Source organism: Takifugu flavidus, chromosome 8 (genome assembly GCF_003711565.1).
Source record: "Takifugu flavidus isolate HTHZ2018 chromosome 8, ASM371156v2, whole genome shotgun sequence".
NCBI classification, from domain to species: Eukaryota; Metazoa; Chordata; class Actinopteri; order Tetraodontiformes; family Tetraodontidae; genus Takifugu; species Takifugu flavidus.
The window spans coordinates 2,803,121-2,826,922 of NC_079527.1; the positions used below are offsets into that span (position 1 = coordinate 2,803,121).

Here is a 23,802-nt window from a genome sequence, read left to right on the forward strand (position 1 = left end):
GATGAAACCACACAGAACTTAAAAGTGACCTTTAGAGTCATAAACAGGAGGGGAAAAAAATTGAAGTCACCTCCTAGATTTATAATGGGATGACCTTAATCACATGTGAACTATGACCAAACCAAGGAAGGTGTTTATTTCCTCAGTCTGTGTCAATCCATGAAAGAACAAGGAAAGGCTTCACAAAGCAGGATTTTGAGACTTTCCAACTCACAGGTGAGCAGAACCGTTTGCATTTGAATGTGACAAGAAAGATACTACTTTATTAATTGTCAGTCAGCACAGCATTTAAGTCCTTTCCCCCCAATTATCTAATCAATCTATTGCTTCTTGACTACCTGACTTATTTGCAACAAAACAGTGGTCAGCATTATGTGCAAACATATTTAGCGCTGTTCCAACGTATTATAATGCATAGTGTATAGAAAGAAATGATCTCTAATCAACCCCTTAGGACAGAAGTTTTCCCAATGGAGTCCAACAATCCCGGGAGTGTGCATTATAATCGCTGGAATGAGGACAACATCAACATAGATGTAGAGGGATCGCAACCTACTTTAACAAGGTGAGCAAAGGCGACTTCTTACAATAGAAAATACATTTTCTGCTTGTGAAATATATATTTGTAAAATTTTTACCAAAATCCAAAAACTCATCATGGGCATAAAAGCATACTATTGCTTTTTTTCCTAACAGAAAAATAAAGTTTGATTGTGGACAAATCTCATTGAACTTCGATTACCTTTCCGTTCCTTTCATAGGATCTACAACAGAACGTGCACTGGCACGGTTGGGATTGTAGTGAAGTCTGCCGGAGCGTTGTGTGCACTGGTGGGCATTTACCTGATTGGATACGTGACAGGATACTACGTCCACCGCTGCTGATTCGAGTCTTGTGCTGTATTAAGAAATTTTGTTTTGAAATTAGTTGCAGCTTCATTTCTAATGAAGGCTTAGATTCAAGATTCAAGATTCAAGAGTACTTTATTGATCCCTTTAGGGGGTGTCCATCAGGGAAATTAGCATCTCCAAAGAAACGTACAGCACTGTACAGAATTTCCCACCACCACTACACCCCATTAAACCTATTAAAGATAATAAAAAATATAATAAAATAAGAAATAAAATAGAATAAATTAAAAATAGAATATAAATATAAAACTATAAAGGTTAGGTTAGGTTCTGAGTTTCTGCAAAAATATGTCTTGATTGTGTTGGATTCTTTTAGAATACAATGGAATTAAACTGCAAATGTACAAAAAGTACATAAATTAACAAGTCTAAAGATGTAACTTTTGGTTAAAAGAAAATGTAACTGTTGTGGTTGTTAACTGTGGTTGACTAAACGCAGATCTATTCTCCAAAACGGAAGATTTATTTCTCAACGTTATCAGATAAGCAGAGAAAATCTGATCAGGTCTTGAACTGTACATCAGTCACTGAGTTCATTTGGGCTGCATGACACCTGATTTAAGTGTGAGCTTCTAACAATATCCATGGGTAAAAAGTCCTCAACTACATGTTGATGTGCAAAGTTCAGTAGACTCTAAAGGTTTTGTCGTTATATTACATGACTGAGATGTATGATTAAAAAACGAATTACAAATGTTACTCTGCAAGTTTTGATAATAACAGTGTAACCTCTTAATAATTATGAAGTAGAAATCAAATTAAAGATAGTCCAGATATTGCTTTGCATAATTCTGGAACATCTGGCAGTCTTAAAAATAATTGAGGATGAGATTTTTTTTTACCAAAACAACATTCTCATTATAATATTTTATAATGAGATTATTAATGAGGTCATTGCATCTTAAGAAAGTTCCAAGAATGGTTGCATGCATGTTTTAATGTAGATAAAAGAAAAACTAAATAAACATGGTACCATATGTGGCATGTATAGATGCTTTACTTTCTTTTGCTGCACCACACAAATAAAAAAGACTATTTTTGAGTATCATGTCAGCCAATCCGCTGGTAAAACAAAGCATTTATTAAATGATTTAATCTGATAACAAGTGTTCACTCTTCCTCATGATCTCTAGAAACGTATGAATTTTTTAAAGACATTTCAAAGACAAAATACTGCTGTTGAAAGTAGTCGTCGTGACACTCGCACTTATGTTGCTTCGAGCTTCGAATCAAACGCAGCACAATTTATTTTTATATCTCCCGGCCTCATTTCCGGAAGGGGGCGGGGGAATCCTCCGGAGTGACGTCATGGTCGCCGAATAGCGAGAGGCGGGTGTGAAGGATCTCAGCGCGTGAGCACCATGAAACATGGACGAGGAGCTCGCTGAAAGTTGGGAAGAAGCTGCGGATAGTGGGGTAAACAGTACACGGAGTGCCAGAACTTCATTTAAGCACGTTATAGACGCTCTACGTGCCGGTTTTTAACACTTTCTGGAGTGCCTTGCGTGTCATTGACTTCCACGGGCCAACACCGGAGCTAATGCTAGCGCTAGCCTCAAACACTTGATGAGCTAACGTCAACTAGCCTGTTAACATGGTTTTAGTCAGCTTACCAACTAAGCCGTTTGCCATTTGTAGTAGTTCATACACGATGAGTGTGCATGACCGGGAAACGTAAGTCGATTCACGCGTTGAACCAAAATAGAATGGTTTAGGTGAATCGAAAGCACTTAGCAAGAACCCGAGTTCCTGATTGGAAATGCTTAGGTTGGAGTTAAAGCTATGCTAGCAGTACATAACTGTTAGCTGGCATGGGAATGGTCAATTGTGCGTTTAAGAAACAAATGGTTGTCATTTCAGGTACAAACTATGACCAATGTAGTTTCAGTATTTCATTAAAGTACACTTAAGTGAGCTATTCAAGGGAGGATAACTGATAAAGTAGCAGTACAGTAAATATATGACCTGGACCGTTCTGGAAGACATGTAATCTCATCCAGGTTTACTCAGTTCTGACTGGTTTAGTGGGAGTTTAAACTGTCCGGTAAACCTTTGTGGATTAATATGACCTGAATGAAAAAGAGCCTACATGATCATAAGTATGTGATCGAGCCTCGCTAGTATGTGTCTGGATTATCTTAATAAATCATTCAGTTTATATTCTGGGTGTAAACTTTGTGCTCCACAAATTACCTTTTTATCATATAGTAGCATGTTGCTAACTGCCATCTCTCATTAGCTTAGTTCCGGTTCTTTGGTCACGTTTAACTCACTCTTGCTTAACTAGCAAGACCTGATCAACACGTTGTTTCTTGAGATTTATATGTTTGGTTTGTCGAATCCACAGGGTAGATGTGGATCTTTTTTTACAATAGCGATTTGCCCCAGTACCATCAGTCTGTTCATGTTAGGAGGCTGAGCACACACTCTGTTATGACTTGGCAGCTGTCCTGCACATGTATAAATAGCTTGTAATTGAATCCTGTTCTCCATCCTCTCTTCAACTTGCATATTGCCTAAAGCATCTTATATTACAGTTTTCCCTGTCTGAAGACGGCGATGATGAGTACTTACTTAAATTTACTTTTGGTCCCCCCCCCCCCACACACAGGAAATGGAAAAACGGTTGGAAGAGAAGTTAAGGATCAGCCAAAAAGAAAAGTAAGGCCTCAACAGGTAGTATAAATGTGGCTTTACTTTTGTTTATAAAAGTAATCTAGGTTTAAGAATATGCCTCCGCCTATTGCTAAGTGTGTAGCTAATAGCATTATTACAGACCAGGCAGTCTTAAGGATGTTGAGAGATCAATCATATAAACTGCTTTTAAAACCGAAAATAACATCTCAGGTTAGTCATGAATCTGTTCATCTCCGATAAATTAGGAATCTAAAGCTGTATCGTCGTTGCTGCTGCTAGCAAGATTTTCCTAAATGGTGATCTTGTGTTTCCGTTGGTCTGTTTTTAGAGATTCTCTCCACAATTCTTCAGCTTCTCCACTGAAAACAGCCATGGTGATCCAGGACGACTCGCTCCCAGCAGCACCTCCACCCAAGATCCGCATTTTAAAGCGCCCTGCAAGTAACGGGTCGCTTGGTTCCCCCTTGAGTCAGAACAGACCGACGCCACAGGTCAAGTCTCTGGCCCAGCGTGAGGCAGAGTACGCCGAGGCGAGGAAGAGGATACTGGGAAGTGCCTGTCCAGAGGAGACGCCCCAGGATAAGGCCAACAGTGACAGGTAACATTCCAGCGTTTCACATTTATAGGATTTAGCCGATTATAAGTAGGATTATAACGTTAGCTTATAACTTAGTAGTTCAGTTGCAATTGGTCACTGCTGGTGATGTGTAAAATGTTTTGGTTTTTGGTCTTAAAGTTCCAAAGAACAAAAATGCAAAATTGTTCTCATTATTTATTCACACAATTCTTTAGATTCAGTAAAGATTTTAAACTTTGACAGTGATGATGGTGTCATCATTCACCATGATTGGATTTAGTTGGTCATTTTGATCTTGTTCTTAGTCATAAAAGTTTTATTTTGACCTCTTTGACATGAAGCACCTAAGAATCTTGGCATCTTCCTGTATCTCCTTGGACTCCGCTGACAGCCGGACAGCTGTGAAATGCCAATAATTCTAATTCTAGTCTTAAAGAAGGAACAGAGCACACATGAACACGTAAATGCTCCTCAATCAACCGTCCCAATACTTTTTTTTGGAGAAATAAAAGTTTAAAAGTAGTCCAACCAACAAATTTGGGGATTTCTACCTCCTCTGATTGCTTTTGTCTTCCATCTTGTTGCCAGGTCAGCGCGCAATAACTCGTCGTTGCCTTCGGAGGACGCACGATCAAACAATCACCACGTCAGGCAGCCAGACGGCTCCCAGGGCATCCGACAGCACAGATAGGACGGGTCCCTGCCCCTGAGAAGAGAGATCCCACTCCACCTCAGCACGGGCAGCAGCGCATCCTTTAGACTGTTCCCCATCAGTGTTTTTCTTCCCAGCAAGCCGCACTGCGCCACAAACGAGCGAAGAACTGAAGGGGTAGGGGGCGGGGGGGGTGTCCACATGGGAAAGCGCGCTCTTCTCTTATACCACCCCGAGTCGGTTGACACTGTGATCGTGGACGTCTTCTGCTCTCACTGTGACGATCCCTTTAAGAAACAGCCCTCGGCTCCACCTCTGTCCTCCACCTCTGTCCTCCGCCGGACCCCCGCCGCTTCGTCTCAGGACCCCGACACAGAGACTTTAATAAAGGGTGACGGAGAGAAGAGGCGGAGGCGGATGGAGCTGGTAACAGCCGCTTCCTCAGCAATAACCCCAGACGCCTCTTTAACACCCTGTTGGATATTTTATTTGATGTCGTCCGACACCGCTTTTATCCGTCTTTCCTCCTCTACATTTAGAGTACCGAATGACACCACCAGGATCCCGTTCCTTTACTATTTAATGAGATGGGGTTTTTTTTTTTTTTTTTTTAAGAAATAAACATATCTATTTTTATGAGAATCTTTTTATGATATCAACCTGTGTTGATGCAAAGGTCTGAAAAGGACGCTGCTGGGCTCCACACACGCGTCACCGGTCAGGGTTGCCCAACAGCCGGCGGCACTCGAGCGTGCAAGTTTCCATCTGTGGCGAGTCCTCTGCCTGCCTGCCTGCCCCCCCACCCCCACCGGCGCTTCACGTCCTCAGCAGTCTTCCTGAGTTTTCTTTTTTATTTAAAAGCAAAGCCAAAAAGGACATTTTTAAAAGACTGGGTTTTAAATCCATTCTACTCCGCCTTGTGTACAGACGGCAGCGACGTCTGCGTAGTATTTAAATAAAGAAAAGCTAATTGTAACCTGAGGAACACAGATTAAAGGTGTTTGCCAAGTGTCGGGCAGAGGAACGACGCGTCGGCGTGTCCTCGCTGTTCGGAGGAACTCGGGTGAGGAATTGAACCAAGATTGTATTTTTCCAGACAGAAAGTGTCCACATTGAAGCCTGGGTTGGCACTTTTTCACTGCTGCAGGAGGCAAGTCCTTATGTTCTGTCCAGCGGCTGATGCCTTTTTTTTTTTGGGATCTGGATCTGAAAAATCGAGATCCCATCGTGTGTCTCGGCTGTTTTTATGTCCATGCTCTGTTCGGAGATTTTAAGCCATAGTCTGCAGCGCACGTCATTCTTCTAACGGTTGATTACAGCTTGTGCCTCCTTTTATCCCTGTTTTTTGTTTTTAAATTCCACTGCTGTAGTTCAGGATCCTTCCCACCTCTGTACAAGGAAGAGATTTTAGTTCAGGATATAAACAAAACAGTCTCATTTTAGGGGGAAAAAATGCCTGTAAATATGGATTTAATAAATTGATTTCCAAAAATGCTAACTTATGCTGGGTGTGATCCTTGATTTTTGTGGTCAAAAGGAAATATTTTAGAATGAGTACTTTCAGAACACATTTAAAAATGACTTTATTGACACAAAGACTTAAATTAAGAGTTGGTGCGGCTCGGAGTCCTGCAGGGGGGAGCAGACGCTAGCTGACGTGGATGACGCTGTGACTGGAGGACAGGGGTCGGCTGAGCGGAGGCCACAACGGGGAGTTGAGCAGAGAGTCGTTCAAGAGTTTGTATCGTTTCTTTGAAGGACGCCTCCTCAGCCGCAGGCAGTTCAGCATTCCCAGGTCGATCATCGCCTGGAAGAGCACAAAATGGTGTTTTTCAGCATCAAACGCCCTCGAGCGGCCCTCCAAAGTCCTGCCATCCACGCCTCTGACCTTCGACGCCCTGACAAACATTTCATTTCGGGTTTTGTCAAGTCATCTTTCCCCCACTGCATGATTCTGTAATGTTCAAGCTTGAGAAGGTGTCAAGTTTCTTTAAGATTTGTAATCTTGAATTGAATTGAATCAGGTTTATTGCCATTGTTCATGTAATACACAGTATTACACAAACTAGGAATTTGTCTTGGTGTGACGCTGCGACATTCAACATAAAGAACACAACACTAGAATAAGATAAATAAAATAAGACATATATACAGTATATACATAAATGGTAAGAAATAGTGCAGGTCTTGCTAATAAAGTGGCGTGATTAAAAGGTGTGATCAATCAGAACCACATCCCATAAAGCCTAGTGAACACAAAGAGGTATCCTTGTTACTATAGCGCGTACGTATGACGCGTGAGGATAACAGATCCCGACTCACCTCAATGACGAAACACAAGAAGAAGTTGAGTGCAGCCAAAGCGACGAGAAGAAATTTGAACTGCACGTCCGGGAAGTTGTAAAGTTTGAGCGTTTCGGTGAGGAACTCCCCAGGATAGATCACCAACCACGTCATCACGACGAAGAGGAGCAGCACCAGACAGAGGAACATCCCTACAGAGAAGCAAAAAAAATCCAAACGCGTTAATGTTGATGCCAACCAAGCTTAATTCCTGGGTCGCTTCCCGCGTCGCTCACAGTTGTAGTAGAGGGGTTTCTTGTGAGGGTAACCTTTGGTGACCACCACGGCCATGATGATGAACTGGAACCCAGACAACACAAACACGCTGCTGTTCTCCATGTTGGGCAGATTTTCTTGTCCAATCTTGGTTGTTGAATTGAGGGGAATATACCTGGAACACAAACCAAACCCCCATGTCAACATTTTCCCCCTTTGAATCCTGTGACGGTGCCTCTGCTGGAAGAGCTCCGCCCACCATTCCTGCGACATGGTCGTGGAGAGGGCGGCCAGTTGACCCGCCACGATCATGCAGGTGTGCAGGAAGATGCTGCCCAAAACTGGGAGAGACAGCAGGCTGGCCGGGGGTCTGCAGGCGTGCAGCTCCTGGCTGGGGCCTCCTCTCCCCATCAGGAGGGCCAGTGATGTCATCAGGCAAATGTCCACGAAGAGGAACTGCAGGTCACCTAAATTTGTCTTCAACTGCACACAAAGCCAGGGGGGAATTACTTACACAATTCTCTTTAGAGATTCAAGATTTATTTCATTTTTATGAAACAAAGCAACAGTTTTCAGGAAAAAGCAAAATCCACGCCCGGTAGAAGCCAAACAAGACATTTCATTTTGTATCCGAATCCATGTCGCGGGGGCAGCAGCCCAGACAGCCCTCTCCCCGGCCACTTCCATCAGCTCCTCCGGGGGAACCCCCAGCCGCTCCCAAGCCAGGCGAGAGGTGTAATCTCTCCACCGGGCCGGCCAGGATTTACTGCTAATTATTAAGTATGAAGTTAGCCATTATGGGCGTAGCACATTGACCTGGGTTTTCAGCTTATCATTAATATCATTAATAGTCCACGCAGTCCAATTTCCCATTTATTAGCAGATGATAGAGAACGAGTGAGTGTTTTCTGACGCAGCCCCAGTTTCCTTGGTGAAAGCAGTTTGGTCCCTGGGAGACAGCTCGAGAGTGTACTGTAATAAACCCAAACTGGGCGATTGTTGGTGGGACAGGAGGTGCTGGAAGGCTGCACTTAAAGGACTGATCCTGACACCCCTGTGTGAGTCACAAAGGTGACGCGTGTCTTCAGCAGAACAATGAATCACTGTTCCTCCTGCCAGCTTCCAAAGAAGAAAAAAATTGACTTGAAGTGCAGTCGCACTGGATTTGACTGGCTTCTGGCACAAACGAGGAGGGGACTGGGTTTTTTTTTTGGTCATTACAGTTTTAGTCACAGCAAACTAGAAATCAAACGAGGCTATTAGGAGATTTGGCCGGTTCCTTTCCTCTTAAATGTTAAAATTTAGAAACAAAAGTACCCCAGAGGTGCAATCTGCTGCCTGAACCAGAGATTCTTTCTGCCCGGGGGTACAAAAAGGGAGAAGCAACTAATAATATTTGCAATATTTCATGTTATTCTACATAAAACCGGTTTCCAGCTTTGCATATTTTCACAGTCAGAAAGAAAGTCACAGGATAATTGCTTCAAACCGTTTAAATGGTAAACCCAGACAGAAGTGGGAGGCTGAAAACTGCATGAGGCAAAACAAATTCATCATCTTTTGTGAGGACCGGTTTTTATCGCGTTCATGGTGTGTGTGTGTGTGGGGGGAGGTATGCTTACCGTATACAGGATGAGGACGGAGGAGAACTGACAGAGACTGTAGAGCGCCATGTATCTGAAGAGACTGAAGGAAGTGATCAGAGAACACCGACCCTCACTGTGCAAATAGAAAAGCACATCTCATTACATGCCTACTTCCCAGAGACTTCGACAAATAATATTAAGGTGGTGTTGTGTTTGTTTTTCCAAGTTCCAATATTGACACTGCTTTGCTTTTGCAAACACATGAAAGGGTTTCTCCTCACCTGATAAGCATGGGGACGCAGCTGATGTTTTCAGACTTGGAAGTGAAAGGCGACGCGACGGAAGCCTCGGCTTCAGACAGAGAAACGCCGACGTCCGCGGCTCTCAGGGCCCCGCAGTCATTGGCCCCGTCCCCGCACATGCCCACCCGGTAGCTGCAGCGATGCAACAGCAGTGTGAAAAGGTTCTCTTTGATTAAACCGTACCATCGCCGCTCCAGCTAAGCGTTCCAATTCAGGTTTAAAATACTTTTATGCATTTTTCAATGAGGTTTAAATTCATTGCAATGAAGCTCCGATGTAGAAATTGTAACATTTACAGTGATAAAAATAGCACAGGACAGCATTTATTGGAATTACACTTCCCTGTTGTTCATGTGAGCAGCTGTCCACCCTTCCCCATTTCTTTTTAGCAAGACTCACTTCAGTTTCTGCAGCTCCTTCACCAGATGAGTTTTTTGGTCAGGGGTCATGCGTGCAAACACGGTCGTCCGTAGCAACACCTGCAAAGGGAGCACATCCACAAACAAACACTTAAGGCAAACCCTTGTTAACAATCCAAAATTAGGCCTGGAAAAACTCCAGTCTCCAATGGTAATTACTTTACTTGTTCTATAAGGCGTCAAAGTCGGTGTTTTTACTGAGATTGCAGTCAATTTAATACCTTTGGCAAATACTCGGGGAAATGATCACAGAGGGCAGCAAAGGACTTGCCACTGATAGCCATGTGATAGCTAAACCCACTCTGGTACAGGCCCTGGGAGGAGAAAGGAAAAATCAGTAAGAGCAACAAAAATTCCCAATTCTATCCACCTTACATATATCACACTTACACACGTCACTTAGTGATTTCTTAATTGATGAGCAGATGAGATGAATTATTATATTATTATTAGACAACAGGTGTCCCGCAGCAGATGGGAAGACCTCTGATCTCCCATTTTAACCAATAAACAGTAGAAATTCATAATAAAAAAGGTTATTCAGAGCTCTATTCTAATATTCACATGACCTTTATATTCTTGTAAAACCAAATATGTACCTAAATGACACCTTTTTTTTTTGCCTATCATTCATACATCTAATACTAAACAAGACCAACTGGACCTAACAAAGGAGAACAGACTTCTGAACAGATTTTCCTTTACACAAACTTTAAAACACCTTACTGCAGTATCACATCCCCAACCTGAGTGATGACGTCTGCAGAGCTTTGGAAATTGCCGTGTCCTCCATCTTCCAGGTTAAACGTCAGGGTCGGCGCGGACGACGCAGTGTGGGCAGTTGCGTTGACGAATATCACTCGCTCGTGACACGCCACCATCCCGCAGGTTTTCGCCACATTAACTGCTGTTAAAATGTTGTCCCCTGCAGAAAAATGGACAGGTTTTCACATCAACCTCACCGACACAACGCTAACATTCACTCACTGAAGGTCTTTATTAGTAAAGACCAGGGTTTTACGGTCACTTGAACCAATAGCCATTTGTTAAGGTTAGTTTTTAAAGTAAGCTTCACAATCTTTCACGTTAGCTTGGCTTAAGCCTCTGCTACACAGCTTATTTCTATTACCATGCAGCGTGCGCTACTCTCCAATACTATTAAAAACGCTGGTGTCAGGCCCGATCTGATACAACACTAGTAAAGACAAACAAGCACCTGCAGACATTTTTGATCAAAACAGATGCTATAATGAATGTATATAATGAATGAATCAGCTCTTACCAGTCACCATGATGCAGCGGAGTTGTGCCTCTCTTAGGATGTTTATAACCTCTTTGCTTTGGGGCTTCACCATGTTCTTCATCATCAGTAAGCCAAGGAACAGCATGTCTTTCTCCAGCTCCCTTCTGTGAACAAACGCATTAAACTACAGGTCACTGTAGCGTGTAATGTAGATTTTAGGCATCGTTTATAAGTGCAATTTCTCACCGTTCAATGGTCTTCAAATTATCAGTCCTGTCTAATGGCTTATAGGCGAGTGCAAGAACACGGAGGCCTTCACTGGAGAACATCTGCAGCTGGCTGGAGAACTGTGGAGGTACTGTGCACATAGAGAACCGTGTTTACCATAATATGCCTCCATGAAGAAAGCGCACAGCCAGCATGTTAACTAATGTAATGAAGTAATGCATTTTTTTTTTTAAAAACAGGCTTTATTGACCAGTATCTTCTTGGCAAAGGCTCGCCACCATCTCTGGGGACCCTTTGATGTAAGCAAAAGCGGAGCAGCCCTGGGGGGTCGTCGTCACCACGCTCATCCGCTGCAGAGCCGAGGAGAAGGGAAACCGCTGTACAATGGCTACGGCCTTACCGGACTGAAAGCCACGATAAAAAGAAAATAGACTTTAAAGATTGTTTAAAAAATGCATTCTCAGAGAAATAGAAACAGTCATTTCAACATTTGGACTTTTAGATTCCAAATAATCAAACTAAATGAGTAGGCAATGTAAGCATTTGCTCTTCTAAATTAAAAGATATAAATGAATGTACTGTATAAAACACTTATAGGAGAAGGAGAGATTGTTTAGATATTCAAATAAGATGTGAGTATTAAGGTGGTCTTACACTTATTCAATAGAGCTGAAATAGAGATAAAAGGCCCTCCAATACAAAAACAACCTTTTTCAATTTATAGCTCTGGTTTGATTTATTAAATTTGCAGAGACAATGTTTTTACAGTAGGAATAACTGTAGGGGCTTGGTTTAACTGGACCTGAAACACAGGCCTCCACAAGGGTTTGCCAGACGTTGCAAGACTGCAATGGAAAGAGCTTTTTTGCATTGTCAGGTCACATGACACAACAGACAGGCTCTTGTGACATTTCAGTTTCTCTTGAAGTATTAAATCCTTTGTTGAAACCATAGAAAGCCCTTCAACATTCCAGCAAAAGCACTGACTTGTTGACTAATTTTGAATATTACAGCTTGCGCAGCACAATAATGTGAATTGAAAATTAGAATCATCCACCTAAATTATAATGAATCAATTACCGGTAATGCTCATGGGATGGAGAAGTATAACAGTATGTCCTGACATATGAGGCATTAGGAGATACTGTAGTGGAGGTTGTGATCAAATACCACTAACACTAAGGTAGTGAACACAGAAATAAAAGAAGCCAGTGTTACACAGAGTCTAACAATTAAAAGAGTTTAATTAGTAATGACCAGGGGGCAAAAAAGGACACTGGAAGGTCTGAAAAGACCAGTCAGATGTTAAAAAATAAGTAGCTGGGCAATAAGCAAATTAGATTGTTGAGTATTTTGCATCTACTTTGAATTTACTGAGTAAATTTAAATCCTACATTTACTACTCTGTTAAAATGAAACTCAAAGAATTAACAATCAGTGTCTTTTAAAAAACAAACATAAAGTGATGATATTTTGAACACTTACGGTTCCTTCAGCTCCCTGGCCCTGGACTGGAGGTCTCATAACAGCCAACACTCTGTTGCCTCCAAACTCTGCGTCCAACTCATTTATATCATATTTTGGCTCTTCGAGAGTCTGTTAAAGTAAATGCAATAAAAATACTGGTTCAAAAATGACATGATACGCATTTGATCCCTGAAGTAGGTGGATAATATAACCCAAATATTTTTTGAGGATGAAAATGACGAAAAAATTAAATTTAAATTTCAGTCTGTTGGGAACTGGGCTGAGTAGTGGAGGGTTCTCAGTGCAAGCACCAGTGTGGACAAAACATGGAAGATGTTCTGGTTGGGGGGGGGGGGGGGGGTTGAGCCAGAACACCTGCCGTGGTACCCATGAGCAAGGTAATGGTCACATAGGGCCCCGGATATGCTTGTGACTCACTCAGGGGTGGACAATTCCTTTGCCCATATGCAACTGGAATAGGCTCCTGCACCCTCCCCGCGCCCCCGAAAGAGAAATAGTGGTCAAGAGAGAAAAAAAAATCCAAAATGATATTTGATTAAAGTTCTTTTAATAAAGTGGATTTACATTTGTTACACACCTCAGCTACACTGGAGTACTGAAGCTGGGTATTTATTGATTTAAGATGCATTAAGTCACACAAATATTCTGCAAACAGGTCCACCTCCAATATCAACAAACAAATACTCCTTCTCCACACATTTCCAAGTATACTTCTCATTTTTGTCCTGTCTTTTGTGGGCTAGGCTACATGCTGAACTAGAATACTGTACATTGATCTGAAGACTCCTGATACATGTGTCGACAAGTTTAGGCGTGCAGTTCTTAACCACAGGCAGCCGTTGCAGTGCTTCTTGGGATTTGTAATCTACAGTAAGTGGGGCGACTACTGCATACTGATGGGCCACTAACAATAGACACATTAAATCAGCTTGCAGAGTAAATGTAATTGTAATATTACCTAGTTGTGGCCTTCCAGACTGTGGAGAAATTCCTGATATAGTTCTCAGGGCATCCTTTGAACCGTGTATGTAAAAGGGGTCAAATAATCTGGGAAAGTGCCCTTTAAATGTGAAGTGCACAACCGACAAAAGAGTTTTAAGATTTTTAAATGAAGTCAGATTTACAGTTCATACCCAGCCAGTGGATTCAATCATCTTCAGTTCCAAAGGGTCTCCCAGGGGCTGATCCTTAAAGAGTGTCACTGTGTGGCAGCAGGCCAGACCTGAGAGCATGTGCCCATGGGGCAGAAGCTTGGGATCTGGAACCATCTCAGAGAAACCAGCAGGTCCCCCCTCCATCACTCCCCACACATCCAGGCCCTCCTCTGTGAGAGTTCCGGTCTGGAAGAATCATGCAATTATTGGTGAAGTAAAAATAGACTTTCACTCCTCAATGCTAAAGATAAAAAATGTCCACTAAGGAAAGCTGTAATTGTGCACATACTGTATAGGTCAATGAATATGACATAAATCACAAGAAAAAAGTGTCCTGCAAACTCACAGCTAGCTGTGCAATAAAAACTTTCCCATCTCACCTTGTCAAAGCAGAAGATTGAGAGCTTGCCACTGACATTGATGCGTGGTGGACTAATACAGAAGATGCCTTTGTTCTTCAGTCTGTTCTGAGCGTAGATGGTGCCAGTGGTGATAGCTGCAGGCAGTGCAGGAGGCACTACAATAGTCACAACATCCAGAGACCGAATGATCAACTCCTTCAAGGTGGCCTGGACATGCATCAGGACACAAGTGATTCAGTCAAAGTGTTTCATAGATGTTTGTATAGCCTGCATCATATAGACGGAAAACCAATTTCAAACGTAACAGTAGCCATAAATTGCAATTAGGAACCAAAGGTTGATAATGAACCAGCGGCATGCAAACAAATCCAGCAGCAGGATTGTGCGTCCACTTACCCTGGATCTGTAGAGCGCCACAAAGCTATAGATTGTGCCAAGAAACGCTGAGGAAAGATGGAAAATCTTGTTAATTTTCTAGACCCAAGCAATCAAACACAAACACACACACTTACCTAAACCACCCAGGATGAGCAGGAACTTGGCAGCATCTTGATAAAAACGGAAGTTTATCGGCTGCGGATACATAATGGAACTGACCAGGCTACCTTTAGCTGTAAAAAACCCTGAGGATGAGATGATGCATATGTAAGAGAGAAAAGTCTTATCAAGCCATTCATTAAATCCCTAAAACCAAATCTCTAATTTTAATGGCTACTGATCGATAGATCCCAACAGGAGTCACAAAATGGCTTGGATGAACTGCAGCTCTACATCTTTGGTCTTTTTTTTTTAAACTTTACTTAATAACACTGACTGATGCCATAGTTGGTGATTTTTAACACAAGCGATCTGCACCATTACTTTAAAACAAAAAGTGTTCTCATTATTAGCATCATCGGTTTAAAAAGAGAAGAACCTCACAGTAGCATGTAGGCAAGTACGTGTTCTCATGACCAAAAAAACTTTAATGTGATTGAATTATTCTTCTAATTGGAACTCTTGTGTTTTCTCTCCTCACCAGTGTTTGTGACCACAGCGATGGCACCGTGGCCTCCGGGCCCCCCTCCTTTGGCTTGTATGAGGTGGGTACCACAGTAAAGGGTGTGTCTCCGCTCAGACTCTGCACTGTACGTCTCCTCTCCAGCAGGCAGTGGAGTTTTCAGCACCGGGATGCTTTCACCTGCATAAGACCACGGTGAAAAGTGTAATTACATAACATACACAAGCTACATGGTAATATACAGTATATAATAGTTGTCAATATAGTAGAGATTGATTAGATTTTGAGAACGACATTTAATTTTAGAAACTATTATCTAAATATTTACACATACGAGCTTTAGTTAACACTGCATGAACCGACAAAGCGTAGCCCAGGACCCCCTAATGATGCTGAACAACATTGGTGCCAAGTTTCCCTTGCCCGGATGCGGGTCACCGGGGCCCCCTCCTGGAGCCAGGCCTGGGGGTGGGGCACGTTGGCGAGCGCCTGGTGGCCGGACCTCTGCCCATGGAGTCCGGCCGGGCGCAGCCCGAAGAGGCAACATGGAACCCCCTTCCCGTGGGCTCACCACCTGCAGGAGGGGCCAAGGGGGTCGGGTGCATTGTGTTTTGGGTAGCAGCCGGAGGCAGGGACCTTGGCGGTCTGATTCCCGGCTGCACAAACTGGCTCTAGGGACATGGAATGTCACCTCTCTGGTGGGAAAGGAGCCTGAGTTGGTGCGCGAGGTTGAGAAGTTCCGACTAGATATAGTCAGCCTCACCTCGACGCACGGCAAGGGCTCAGTCTTCTTGAGAGGGGTTGGACTCTCTACCACTCTGGAGTTGCCGATGGCGAGAGGCGACGGGCAGGGGTGGCAATTCTGGTTGCTCCCCAGCTCAGTGCCTGTGTATTGGAGTTTACCCCGGTGGATGAGAGGGTAGCCTCCCTTCGCCTTCGGGTGGGGGGACGGATCCTGACTGTTGTTTGTGCCTATGGTCCAAACAGCAGTTCAGCGTATCCACCCTTTTGGAGTCCTTAGAGGGAGTGCTGGAGAGTGCCCCTTCTGGGGGCTCCCTCATCCTCCTGGGTGACTTCAATGCTCACGTTGGCAATAACAGTGTGACCTGGAGAGGTGTGATTGGGAAGAACGGCCCCCCTGATCTGAACCCGAGTGGTGTTTTGTTATTGGACTTCTGTGCTCGTCTCAGATTGTCCATAACGAACACCTTGTTCAGACATAAAGGCGTCCACATGTGCACTTGGCACCAGGACGCCTTAGGCCGCAGATCGATGATCGACTTTGTGGTTGTGTCATCGGATTTGCGGCCGCATGTACTGGACACTCGGGTGAAGAGAGGGGCGGAGCTGTCAACTGATCACCACCTGGGTGAGTTGGCTCCGATGGTGGGGAAGGATGCCGGACAGACCTGGCAGGCCCAAACGTGTTGTGAGGGTCTGCTGGGAACGCCTGGCAGAGTCCCCTGTCAGAAGAAGCTTCAACTCACGCCTCCGGGAGAGCTTTGACCATGTCCCGGGGGAGGCGGGGGACATTGAGTCCAAGTGGACCGTGTTCCGTGCCTCCATTGTTGAGGCAGCTGACCGGTGCTGTGGCCGCAAGGTGGTTGGTGCCTGTCGTGGCGGCAATGCCCGAACCCGCTGGTGGACACCAGCGGTGAGGGATGCCGTCAAGCTGAAGAAGGAGTCGTATCGGGCCTTACTGGCCTGTGGGACTCCTGAGGCAGCAGATGGGTACCGGCATGCCAAGCGGAGTGCAGCTACGGCGGTTGCCGAGGCAAAAACTCGGGCATGGGAAGAGTTCGGTGAGGCCATGGAGAACGACTTTCGGACGGCCTCGAAAAGGTTCTGGACCACCATCCGGCGTCTGAGGAGGGGAAAGCAGTGCACTGTCAACACTGTGTATAGTGGTGATGTTGTGGGATGTTGTGGATCGGTGGAAGGAATACTTCGAGGACCTCCTCAATCCCACCAACACGCCTTCCAGTGAGGAAGTAGGGCCTGGGGACCTGGAGATGGGCTCTTGTATCTCCGGGGCTGAAGTTGCCGAGGTAGTTAAAAAACTCCTCGGTGGCAAGGCCCCGGGGGTGGATGAGATCCGCCCAGAGTCCCTTAAGGCTCTGGATGTTGTAGGGCTGTCGTGGTTGACTCGACTCTGCAACATCGCGTGGACATCGGGGGCAGTGCCGCTGGATTGGCAGACCGGGGTGGTAGTCCCTCTTTTTAAGAAGGGGGACCGGAGGGTGTGTTCCAACTATAGGGGGATCACACTCCTCAGCCTCCCTGGTAAGGTCTATTCAGGGGTACTGGAGAGGAGGGTCCGCCGGATAGTCGAACCTCGGATTCAGGAGGAGCAATGTGGTTTTCGTCCTGGGCGTGGAACAGTGGACCAGCTCTACACCCTCAGCAGGGTCTTCGAGGGTGCATGGGAGTTTGCCCAACCAGTCCACATGTGTTTTGTGGACTTGGAGAAGGCATTCGACCGTGTCCCTCGGGGGGTCCTGTGGGGGGTCCTCCGAGAGTATGTGTCGGGCCTGCTGATACGGGCTGTCCGCTCCCTGTACGATCGGTGTCAGAGTTTGGTCCGAATTGCTGGCAGTAAGTCGAACTCGTTTCCGGTGAGGGTTGGCCTCCGCCAGGGCTGCCCTTTGTCACCGATTCTGTTCATAATTTTTATGGACAGAATTTCTAGGTGCAGTCATGGTGTTGAGGGGATCTGGTTTGGTGACCTCAGGATCGCGTCTCTGCTTTTTGCGGATGATGTGGTCCTGTTGGCTCCATCGGCCCGTGACCTCCAACTATCACTGGATCGGTTCGCCGCCGCCTGTGAAGCGGCTGGGATGAGAATCAGCACCTCCAAATCCGAGGCCATGGTTCTCGACCGGAAAAAGGTGGAGTGCCTTCTCCGGGTAAAGGAGGAGATCCTGCCCCAAGTGGAGGAGTTTAAGTACCTCGGGGTCTTGTTCACGAGTGGGGGAAGAATGGAGCGGGAGATCGACAGGCGGATCGGTGTGGCGTCCACAGTAATGCGGACTCTGCACCGGTCCGTTGTGGTGAAGAGAGAGCTGAGCCGAAAGGCGAAGCTCTCGATTTACCGGTCGATCTTCGTTCCTACCCTCACCTATGGTCATGAGCTTTGGGTCATGACCGAAAGAACAAGATCACGGGTACAAGCGGCTGAAATGAGCTTCCTCCGTAGGGTGGCTGGGCTCTCCCTTAGAGATAGGGTGAGAAGCTCTGCCATCCGGGAGGAGCTCGGAGTAGAGTCGCTGCTCCTCCGCGTTGAGAGGAGCCAGATGGGGTGGCTTGGGCATCTAGTCAGGATGCCCCCTGGACGCCTCCCTGGTGAGGTGTTCAGGGCATGTCCCTCCGGTAGGAGACCCCCGGGGAGACCCAGGACACGTTGGAGAGACTATGTCTCTCGACTGGCCTGGGAACGCCTGGGGATCCCTCCGGATGAGCTGGAGGAGGTGGCTGGGGAGAGGGAAGTCTGGGCTTCTCTCCTTAGGCTGCTACCCCCGCGACCCGACCCGGATAAGCGGTAGAGAATGGATGGATGGATGGATGCATGAACCGAAGCTTCATTGTATTTTCAAACTCCACAAGAATAAGAGCATTTTAAAAACATGCTTAACATGGTACATTGTAAATGCTGACTTTTATACAATAAATTAGAATAAACTGAACTACTTTGTGAAATAAGAGTGAAATTACTGTTTAAAATGGAGCTGAACACATTTATCATCCACACAAGTGGAACACTTCAGAAAATGATATTGATCATTGATCCTTGCGGCGACGTCCTGCTACTGTCACTGAAGTGTGATCATCACCTGTGAGCATGCTTTCATTAACTAGACACTCCCCAGCCAGCAGGGCAACATCACAGGGCAGAACCAGACCCTCCTGTGGGATGATCAGACAGTCACCGGGCACCAGCTCCACCGAGCTCACATGCTCCTCTGAGGAAACACACCCATATATGTCTGTCCTGAACTGTTAGGGCTACAACTGCAGAAAGCAGTGGATTTTTTTTTTTTTTTTTTACATGTTTTACAAATTCAAAGCATAGAAAAAATTATTCGGCGCCATTCAATACAAAAACTCACCCCTCGACTGTCTCAGTACTGTGACGTTTGTGACATAGTGGGCCATTTTGTGAAGAGTGATGCTTTGCTATAAAGCAACAGATCAAAAAGGATTCATAATAGTTTCCCTATCCAGAGTGAAACAATGAACAAAATTAAAAAATACTCACCTTACGGATTTGATAAAGTGAAATACAGATGGAAAGGACTGAGATAACTAATATACAAGCGGCGTAAATATAATAGTCATCAATAATCCACAGGGTGATGCTGCACAACTGGAAAATGTAGAATGGGTTGAGTACCTAAAGAAGCACATAAAATGGATTCAATGTGATATTCCACTGAAATCAGGAGTAGAATGCATCTTCAAAGCCTCATCAAAAACATAAAGGTGTATTTAATCTATGTAAAACCCATATTGTTTTAAATCCAACCTCTTCGAACAGCAGACTGGCGCAAGATTTCACAGGCACGTCTATAAGATTGGGACCATAAATGCATTTCCTGAAAGACACAATATCAAGAAGGGATTAACAGCACTTAAAAAGCACCCAACCATTACAATAAGTCTTTACTTCTGCTTCCTTTTCTTACCTAAACTTTTGTTCCAGATGACTTAAGCCCTTTTGGAAGCCATACAAATCTTTGCAGGTCCAGTCCTCACTGAGGACACTACCAAACATTATATTACGGATTAGTAAACAAGAAATTATTTGTTAGCTCAAAAGACAAAAGGAACTGGCTGGAAATGTGCATTCCGGAGACAGACAATGTCTTATTACCTAACACGGCAAAAGGTGCCTCTTTTGGAGAGCCAGACATAGCGAATTCCTTCAAACAGGTAGTACCTCAAAAGTGTTTTCTGGAACAACAATAGTCACCGGTTTAAGTCAACAATCTTTTCTAGAAATATTTTTACTTCTTTCCGACCTCCTCTCTGTAGAGCTGAATCGTGTCTCTCCATTCGTAGTCTTCAAATTCTTCCAGTAAACCCAAACTGAAAGAAAGAAAATATGAAATATGTTAGCGGCTTTTTTTTTTTATCTCCAAGTGTGGTTAGAGTAAATGATGCCCACCTGCCTTCCTCCAATTCCTCTTTGAGGACTTCTACCACATGCTTCTGCCCAAATCTGTCCTGAGGAGGAGAAAAAAAAACGCATGAAATAAACTTCCATTTGAGTGTCTTTGTCGATTGAGTACCTTGAATTGCAATTCCAGTGATGTAAAAAGAAGCTCGACTTGAGTAGAGCCAGCCTTCAAATAAGCCTAAATTCTGATTAGAAAGGCATTTATTTTCACCGTTATTAGCAGAACATCTGCCAAAGCCAGAGGGCAGGAGACGCACCGGGCGAGGACAGCAAGCCGGGGGCGCCAGTGAAAGACAATCAGGATGAGACCCAGAGACAGCCCAGCAGCTAGATGACACAACCACACTCGCCAGCGCACCCACTTATACCCTTGTACATCCTTGGGGCAGACAAGAGTCAGAAAACCATTTTATGCTATAGCTAAGATTCAGTCTTGGACTTAAAACAGGCTATTTTGTATATAGCTTGTTAAACAGATTGACAGTAGCAGAAATATGGAGGCTCTTACCATGTGTGACGCAGTATTGAGCAGAGGATCTCGCAGACAGGGTGAAGGAAGTCCGCTCTGCGGGTCCGCCACACTTCCTACAGATGAAATGCACAACTCCGTTTAAGTAGCTGTGCACAAAGGTCACGTGTACCGTACTATAAGTTGTGACACCCTCTGTCCTTAGACCCTCGAACCGGGTCAGGAAAAACTTAAAATCCTTTTTGGGACAATGAAGAACCCTGAAGCAGAGCCACAGATGGGGGATCACCCTCCCTAGGATGGACAGATGTGCAGTAGACACCACATGTGCAGAGAACATCTTCATGAACATCAACACCAGTAATATACAGCAATATACAGTAATATACACATCACTGACAATGCTGTGTGCATAAGTGCAATAAAAAACGGATCTTTTTTGCATGTTTTGCTTGCTGAACCTGGTTTCATCAGCAGTATCAACACCCGAATACTCTCAACAAGAATCCTGCTAGACTGGTATTAGTGACTGTGCTATAGAAAAGAACCGCGATCACATTTCCCGAGGGGAGCAGCTTAGGGACATCATATACACTCGTATGGAACAAAGAACCTGTTAAAAGTATATAACTTACATGCTAAACATTTAAATAGTTACCATAGAGCACATATTCTACAAAGGCAAACTAGAGGTAATAACGGTAATAATCCCACAGAGGATTTAAAATGTCCACCTTAGTCTATTCGAAACAATTTGCATTGGGATTTATTATTATTGTGGTTGTTGTTGTTAATTCAGTGTACAAGTTAACGACAACTAGTTCACACTTTAACCCCTCAATACTTTAAATCTTAAAGTGGGAAAAGCTCATGGATATGGAAGCAAAACAATAAAGGAGCCACAATAGGAAGTACGAATAACATGGTTTACGATGCACTTTACAACAATCCGAAAGCAAACCAGGAGATAAAAACTTCCTTGTGAAGACCATTTCGTTTAAATATTAATTTCATAGACTGACCTTTTTTCAAAAAAACAAAACAAAACAGGAATAGTTTAAACTCACCGACGTTTACCGAGAAAATAGAGAACAAATATGCGTCGCAGCCCAGAAGAGCGAGAACACCTGGTTGACCTGCTACGTAGGTGGGAACACACACAACCCCTGGCTAGAAACAGTTCAACAAATTAACGAGACGTTTACTTTGTTAAAACAAAACCGGGAGAACTGCAAATGTCCTTTATTCATGATAAACATTTCCCCCCAATTAATGGGAGATCAAATGCGTTCAAACCTTCTAAAAGGTTCAAACGCAGAACACGCAAAAAGGCTGAATCATTGGTTTCCTAAATCACATGATGGCGTTGGGGCAACTAGGTCGATCCAAACCGGCAAGTCGGATTAAAAAGTAGCACTTTTCCGCCGTGTCCAGTTAATTTGCACTGTAGGAGCAATAAAAACGCGTCTCATTCCTGCCCTCCCAAAGACAAATAAAAAGCTACACCGATAACCTCTCAAATGACTTGTAAAACCTTAGATTGTCGTTTTCAGAAGTACAAAGACGGTGCTAAATTGTGGGAACATGCATACGTGTACATGTAAAGAACAGCCATTTGAGACGAAACTGCAGATCAGCCTGATAAACGCAAATCCGTACATTTGTTTAGTTGGTGGATTTCATAGGGTCCATAATTTCTCTATGGTTTAAATCATACCATGGCAGTGAAACCAAGTGGCAGCTTTACTCCAATTTGCTGTGGATTCAGACTGAAATTCTAATACAAGGACAGTGCTAATAAAGTAACATGCAACTAACTAACTAGATTATGATTATGCACTAATATACACAGTAAACATTTAAGCTAACAGACATAGGTGGGAGTAGTGTCATCCTACTGTATACTACTGTTGGCACTCAAATCAATGCTATAGATCTACACATAAATTACAATTTTAACTGCAGTAATTTTCAATTGTTGTAATGTATTAGTGCCCAATTTTATGATGTCAAGGGTTTAGTATAGTGCCTCATTTGCTGCTCTTAATGTAATTACAGCCCCACCTGAAGGACCACATAACCTAGAAGCAAACATATCCTGTTATTATACAGCACATAGTTAAATTGAAGTTACCCACTTAAGCAGAACAGTTGCTGCCACACACGCAAAGGGAAAAAAATCCAACTGGTATAATTAGTTTATACTACATAGTGACAGAAGTAGGCATTAGCTGAAGGAGCTAATGTTAGTCAACACCTGTTCGTAGCAAGGTTTATATCATTAAAATGCACTTGCCTGTCCCCTGACGCCTGTCCATCTTTCTATACGGTCAACGGTGCATCTTTATTCCCGACAGCTACGTCTGCATGGCTTCCTTTCGCAGAACTAAACACTCACCTCAGTGAAACATAGTTTTCACAAGCCTCAGCTTGTGAAAACATGTTTCACCATCTCGACCACCCTTTCTACGGGACGCCGCGAAGTCCAAAATAGCCCAGTCCGCTGAAAGACTGGCGTGGTTGATTCACAAATCCCCAGTTTCGCACACTAAAATATAATATAATATATTCATATAATATATTCGCACACTTAATATCTTAACTTTTTTCCTTAATTGAATATTTCTTACTGTAAAATAAGACTAAATGTTGCCTTCAACATTTTGTCATATCTATTTCAATACAGCTTGAAACAATCGGCATAATTACAATAAAAATGCAAATACCGGTATTAGATTTTCCGTGTCTTTTATGAAGGGTATTACCTTAATATTTTAAAACCATTCAGTTTTCCTTTTAGCTGTCATGTTCATTTCTTAGGTATTGTTTTATCCTAAACATTAGCAAAACTTAAACCTCTTTTTTAAAAACTAAGATGTTTTGATTTAATTACAGATTGTCCTGTGTAGAAAAGCACAGGTAATAATTATGTTATTCAGAAAGCTGTTTTTGTCCCACCATTGACTTTAAAGTGTTGACAATTAAGCATTTCTATCTTGTGCCAAAAAAATGGTAGTCATGGGTTTTTTCGAAATGTA

At 43.8% G+C, this 23,802-nt stretch overlaps 3 protein-coding genes across 7 annotated transcripts; 2 read left to right on the forward strand and 1 right to left on the reverse strand.

Moving 5' to 3' along the window:
• Window positions 1-69: 69 nt before the first annotated feature.
• smim1 (small integral membrane protein 1) lies at window positions 70-1,902 on the forward strand. Of its 2 annotated transcripts, none has more exons than XM_057039948.1 (3): window positions 70-216; window positions 455-565; window positions 762-1,902. In XM_057039948.1, exons 2-3 carry the CDS (start codon window positions 471-473, stop codon window positions 883-885), a joined length of 219 nt encoding a protein of 72 aa, XP_056895928.1. In that variant the 5' UTR covers window positions 70-216; window positions 455-470; the 3' UTR covers window positions 886-1,902. The 2 variants fall into 2 exon arrangements, with proteins under 2 accessions (XP_056895928.1, XP_056895930.1); XM_057039950.1 differs by having other exon boundaries at window positions 78-216; window positions 460-565.
• A 290-nt stretch (window positions 1,903-2,192) lies between these two features.
• On the forward strand, window positions 2,193-6,276 carry szrd1 (SUZ RNA binding domain containing 1). The gene is made up of 4 exons (XM_057039947.1): window positions 2,193-2,328; window positions 3,524-3,573; window positions 3,878-4,147; window positions 4,715-6,276. The coding sequence occupies exons 1-4, from the start codon at window positions 2,281-2,283 to the stop codon at window positions 4,815-4,817; spliced, it is 471 nt and encodes a 156-aa protein (XP_056895927.1). The 5' UTR covers window positions 2,193-2,280; the 3' UTR covers window positions 4,818-6,276.
• Window positions 6,277-6,344: 68 nt separating this feature from the next.
• On the reverse strand, window positions 6,345-23,232 carry atp13a2 (ATPase cation transporting 13A2). 4 transcript variants are annotated; one of them, XM_057039942.1, is made up of 29 exons: window positions 23,061-23,232; window positions 20,804-20,880; window positions 20,507-20,674; window positions 20,288-20,337; window positions 20,138-20,204; window positions 19,990-20,069; window positions 19,802-19,879; window positions 19,642-19,711; window positions 19,375-19,509; window positions 19,226-19,292; window positions 18,950-19,078; window positions 15,138-15,299; window positions 14,632-14,742; window positions 14,516-14,562; window positions 14,138-14,326; window positions 13,737-13,943; window positions 12,601-12,711; window positions 11,366-11,519; window positions 11,134-11,245; window positions 10,927-11,051; window positions 10,391-10,569; window positions 9,866-9,958; window positions 9,625-9,704; window positions 9,205-9,357; window positions 8,960-9,056; window positions 7,597-7,820; window positions 7,358-7,512; window positions 7,101-7,273; window positions 6,345-6,585 (listed from the first exon to the last, which is right to left on the reverse strand). In XM_057039942.1, the coding sequence occupies exons 1-29, from the start codon at window positions 23,080-23,082 to the stop codon at window positions 6,427-6,429; spliced, it is 3,474 nt and encodes a 1,157-aa protein (XP_056895922.1). In that variant the 5' UTR covers window positions 23,083-23,232; the 3' UTR covers window positions 6,345-6,426. The 4 variants fall into 4 exon arrangements, with proteins under 4 accessions (XP_056895922.1, XP_056895920.1, XP_056895921.1 ...); XM_057039940.1 differs by having other exon boundaries at window positions 20,284-20,342; XM_057039941.1 differs by having other exon boundaries at window positions 20,284-20,342; window positions 20,804-20,876; window positions 23,057-23,231.
• Between the last annotated feature and the right edge of the window lie 570 nt (window positions 23,233-23,802).

Excerpts from the sequence above, each read along its gene's own strand:
- szrd1 (XM_057039947.1), top strand. The coding sequence starts at position 2,281 with ATGGACGAGGAGCTCGCTGAAAGTTGGGAAGAAGCTGCGGATAGTGGG. Across the intron at positions 2,329-3,523 it reads AAGAAGCTGCGGATAGTGGG|GAAATGGAAAAACGGTTGGA; the intron begins GTAAACAGTACA and ends CCCCACACACAG. Across the intron at positions 3,574-3,877 it reads AGGATCAGCCAAAAAGAAAA|AGATTCTCTCCACAATTCTT; the intron begins GTAAGGCCTCAA and ends GTCTGTTTTTAG.
- smim1 (XM_057039948.1), top strand. The coding sequence starts at position 471 with ATGGAGTCCAACAATCCCGGGAGTGTGCATTATAATCGCTGGAATGAG. Across the intron at positions 566-761 it reads TCGCAACCTACTTTAACAAG|GATCTACAACAGAACGTGCA; the intron begins GTGAGCAAAGGC and ends TTCCTTTCATAG.
- atp13a2 (XM_057039940.1), bottom strand. The coding sequence starts at position 23,082 with ATGGACAGGCGTCAGGGGACAG. Across the intron at positions 19,510-19,641 it reads CCAGTCTGCTGTTCGAAGAG|GTACTCAACCCATTCTACAT; the intron begins GTTGGATTTAAA and ends GTGCTTCTTTAG. Across the intron at positions 7,821-8,959 it reads CCGTCCTCATCCTGTATACG|TTGAAGACAAATTTAGGTGA; the intron begins GTAAGCATACCT and ends CTTTGTGTGCAG.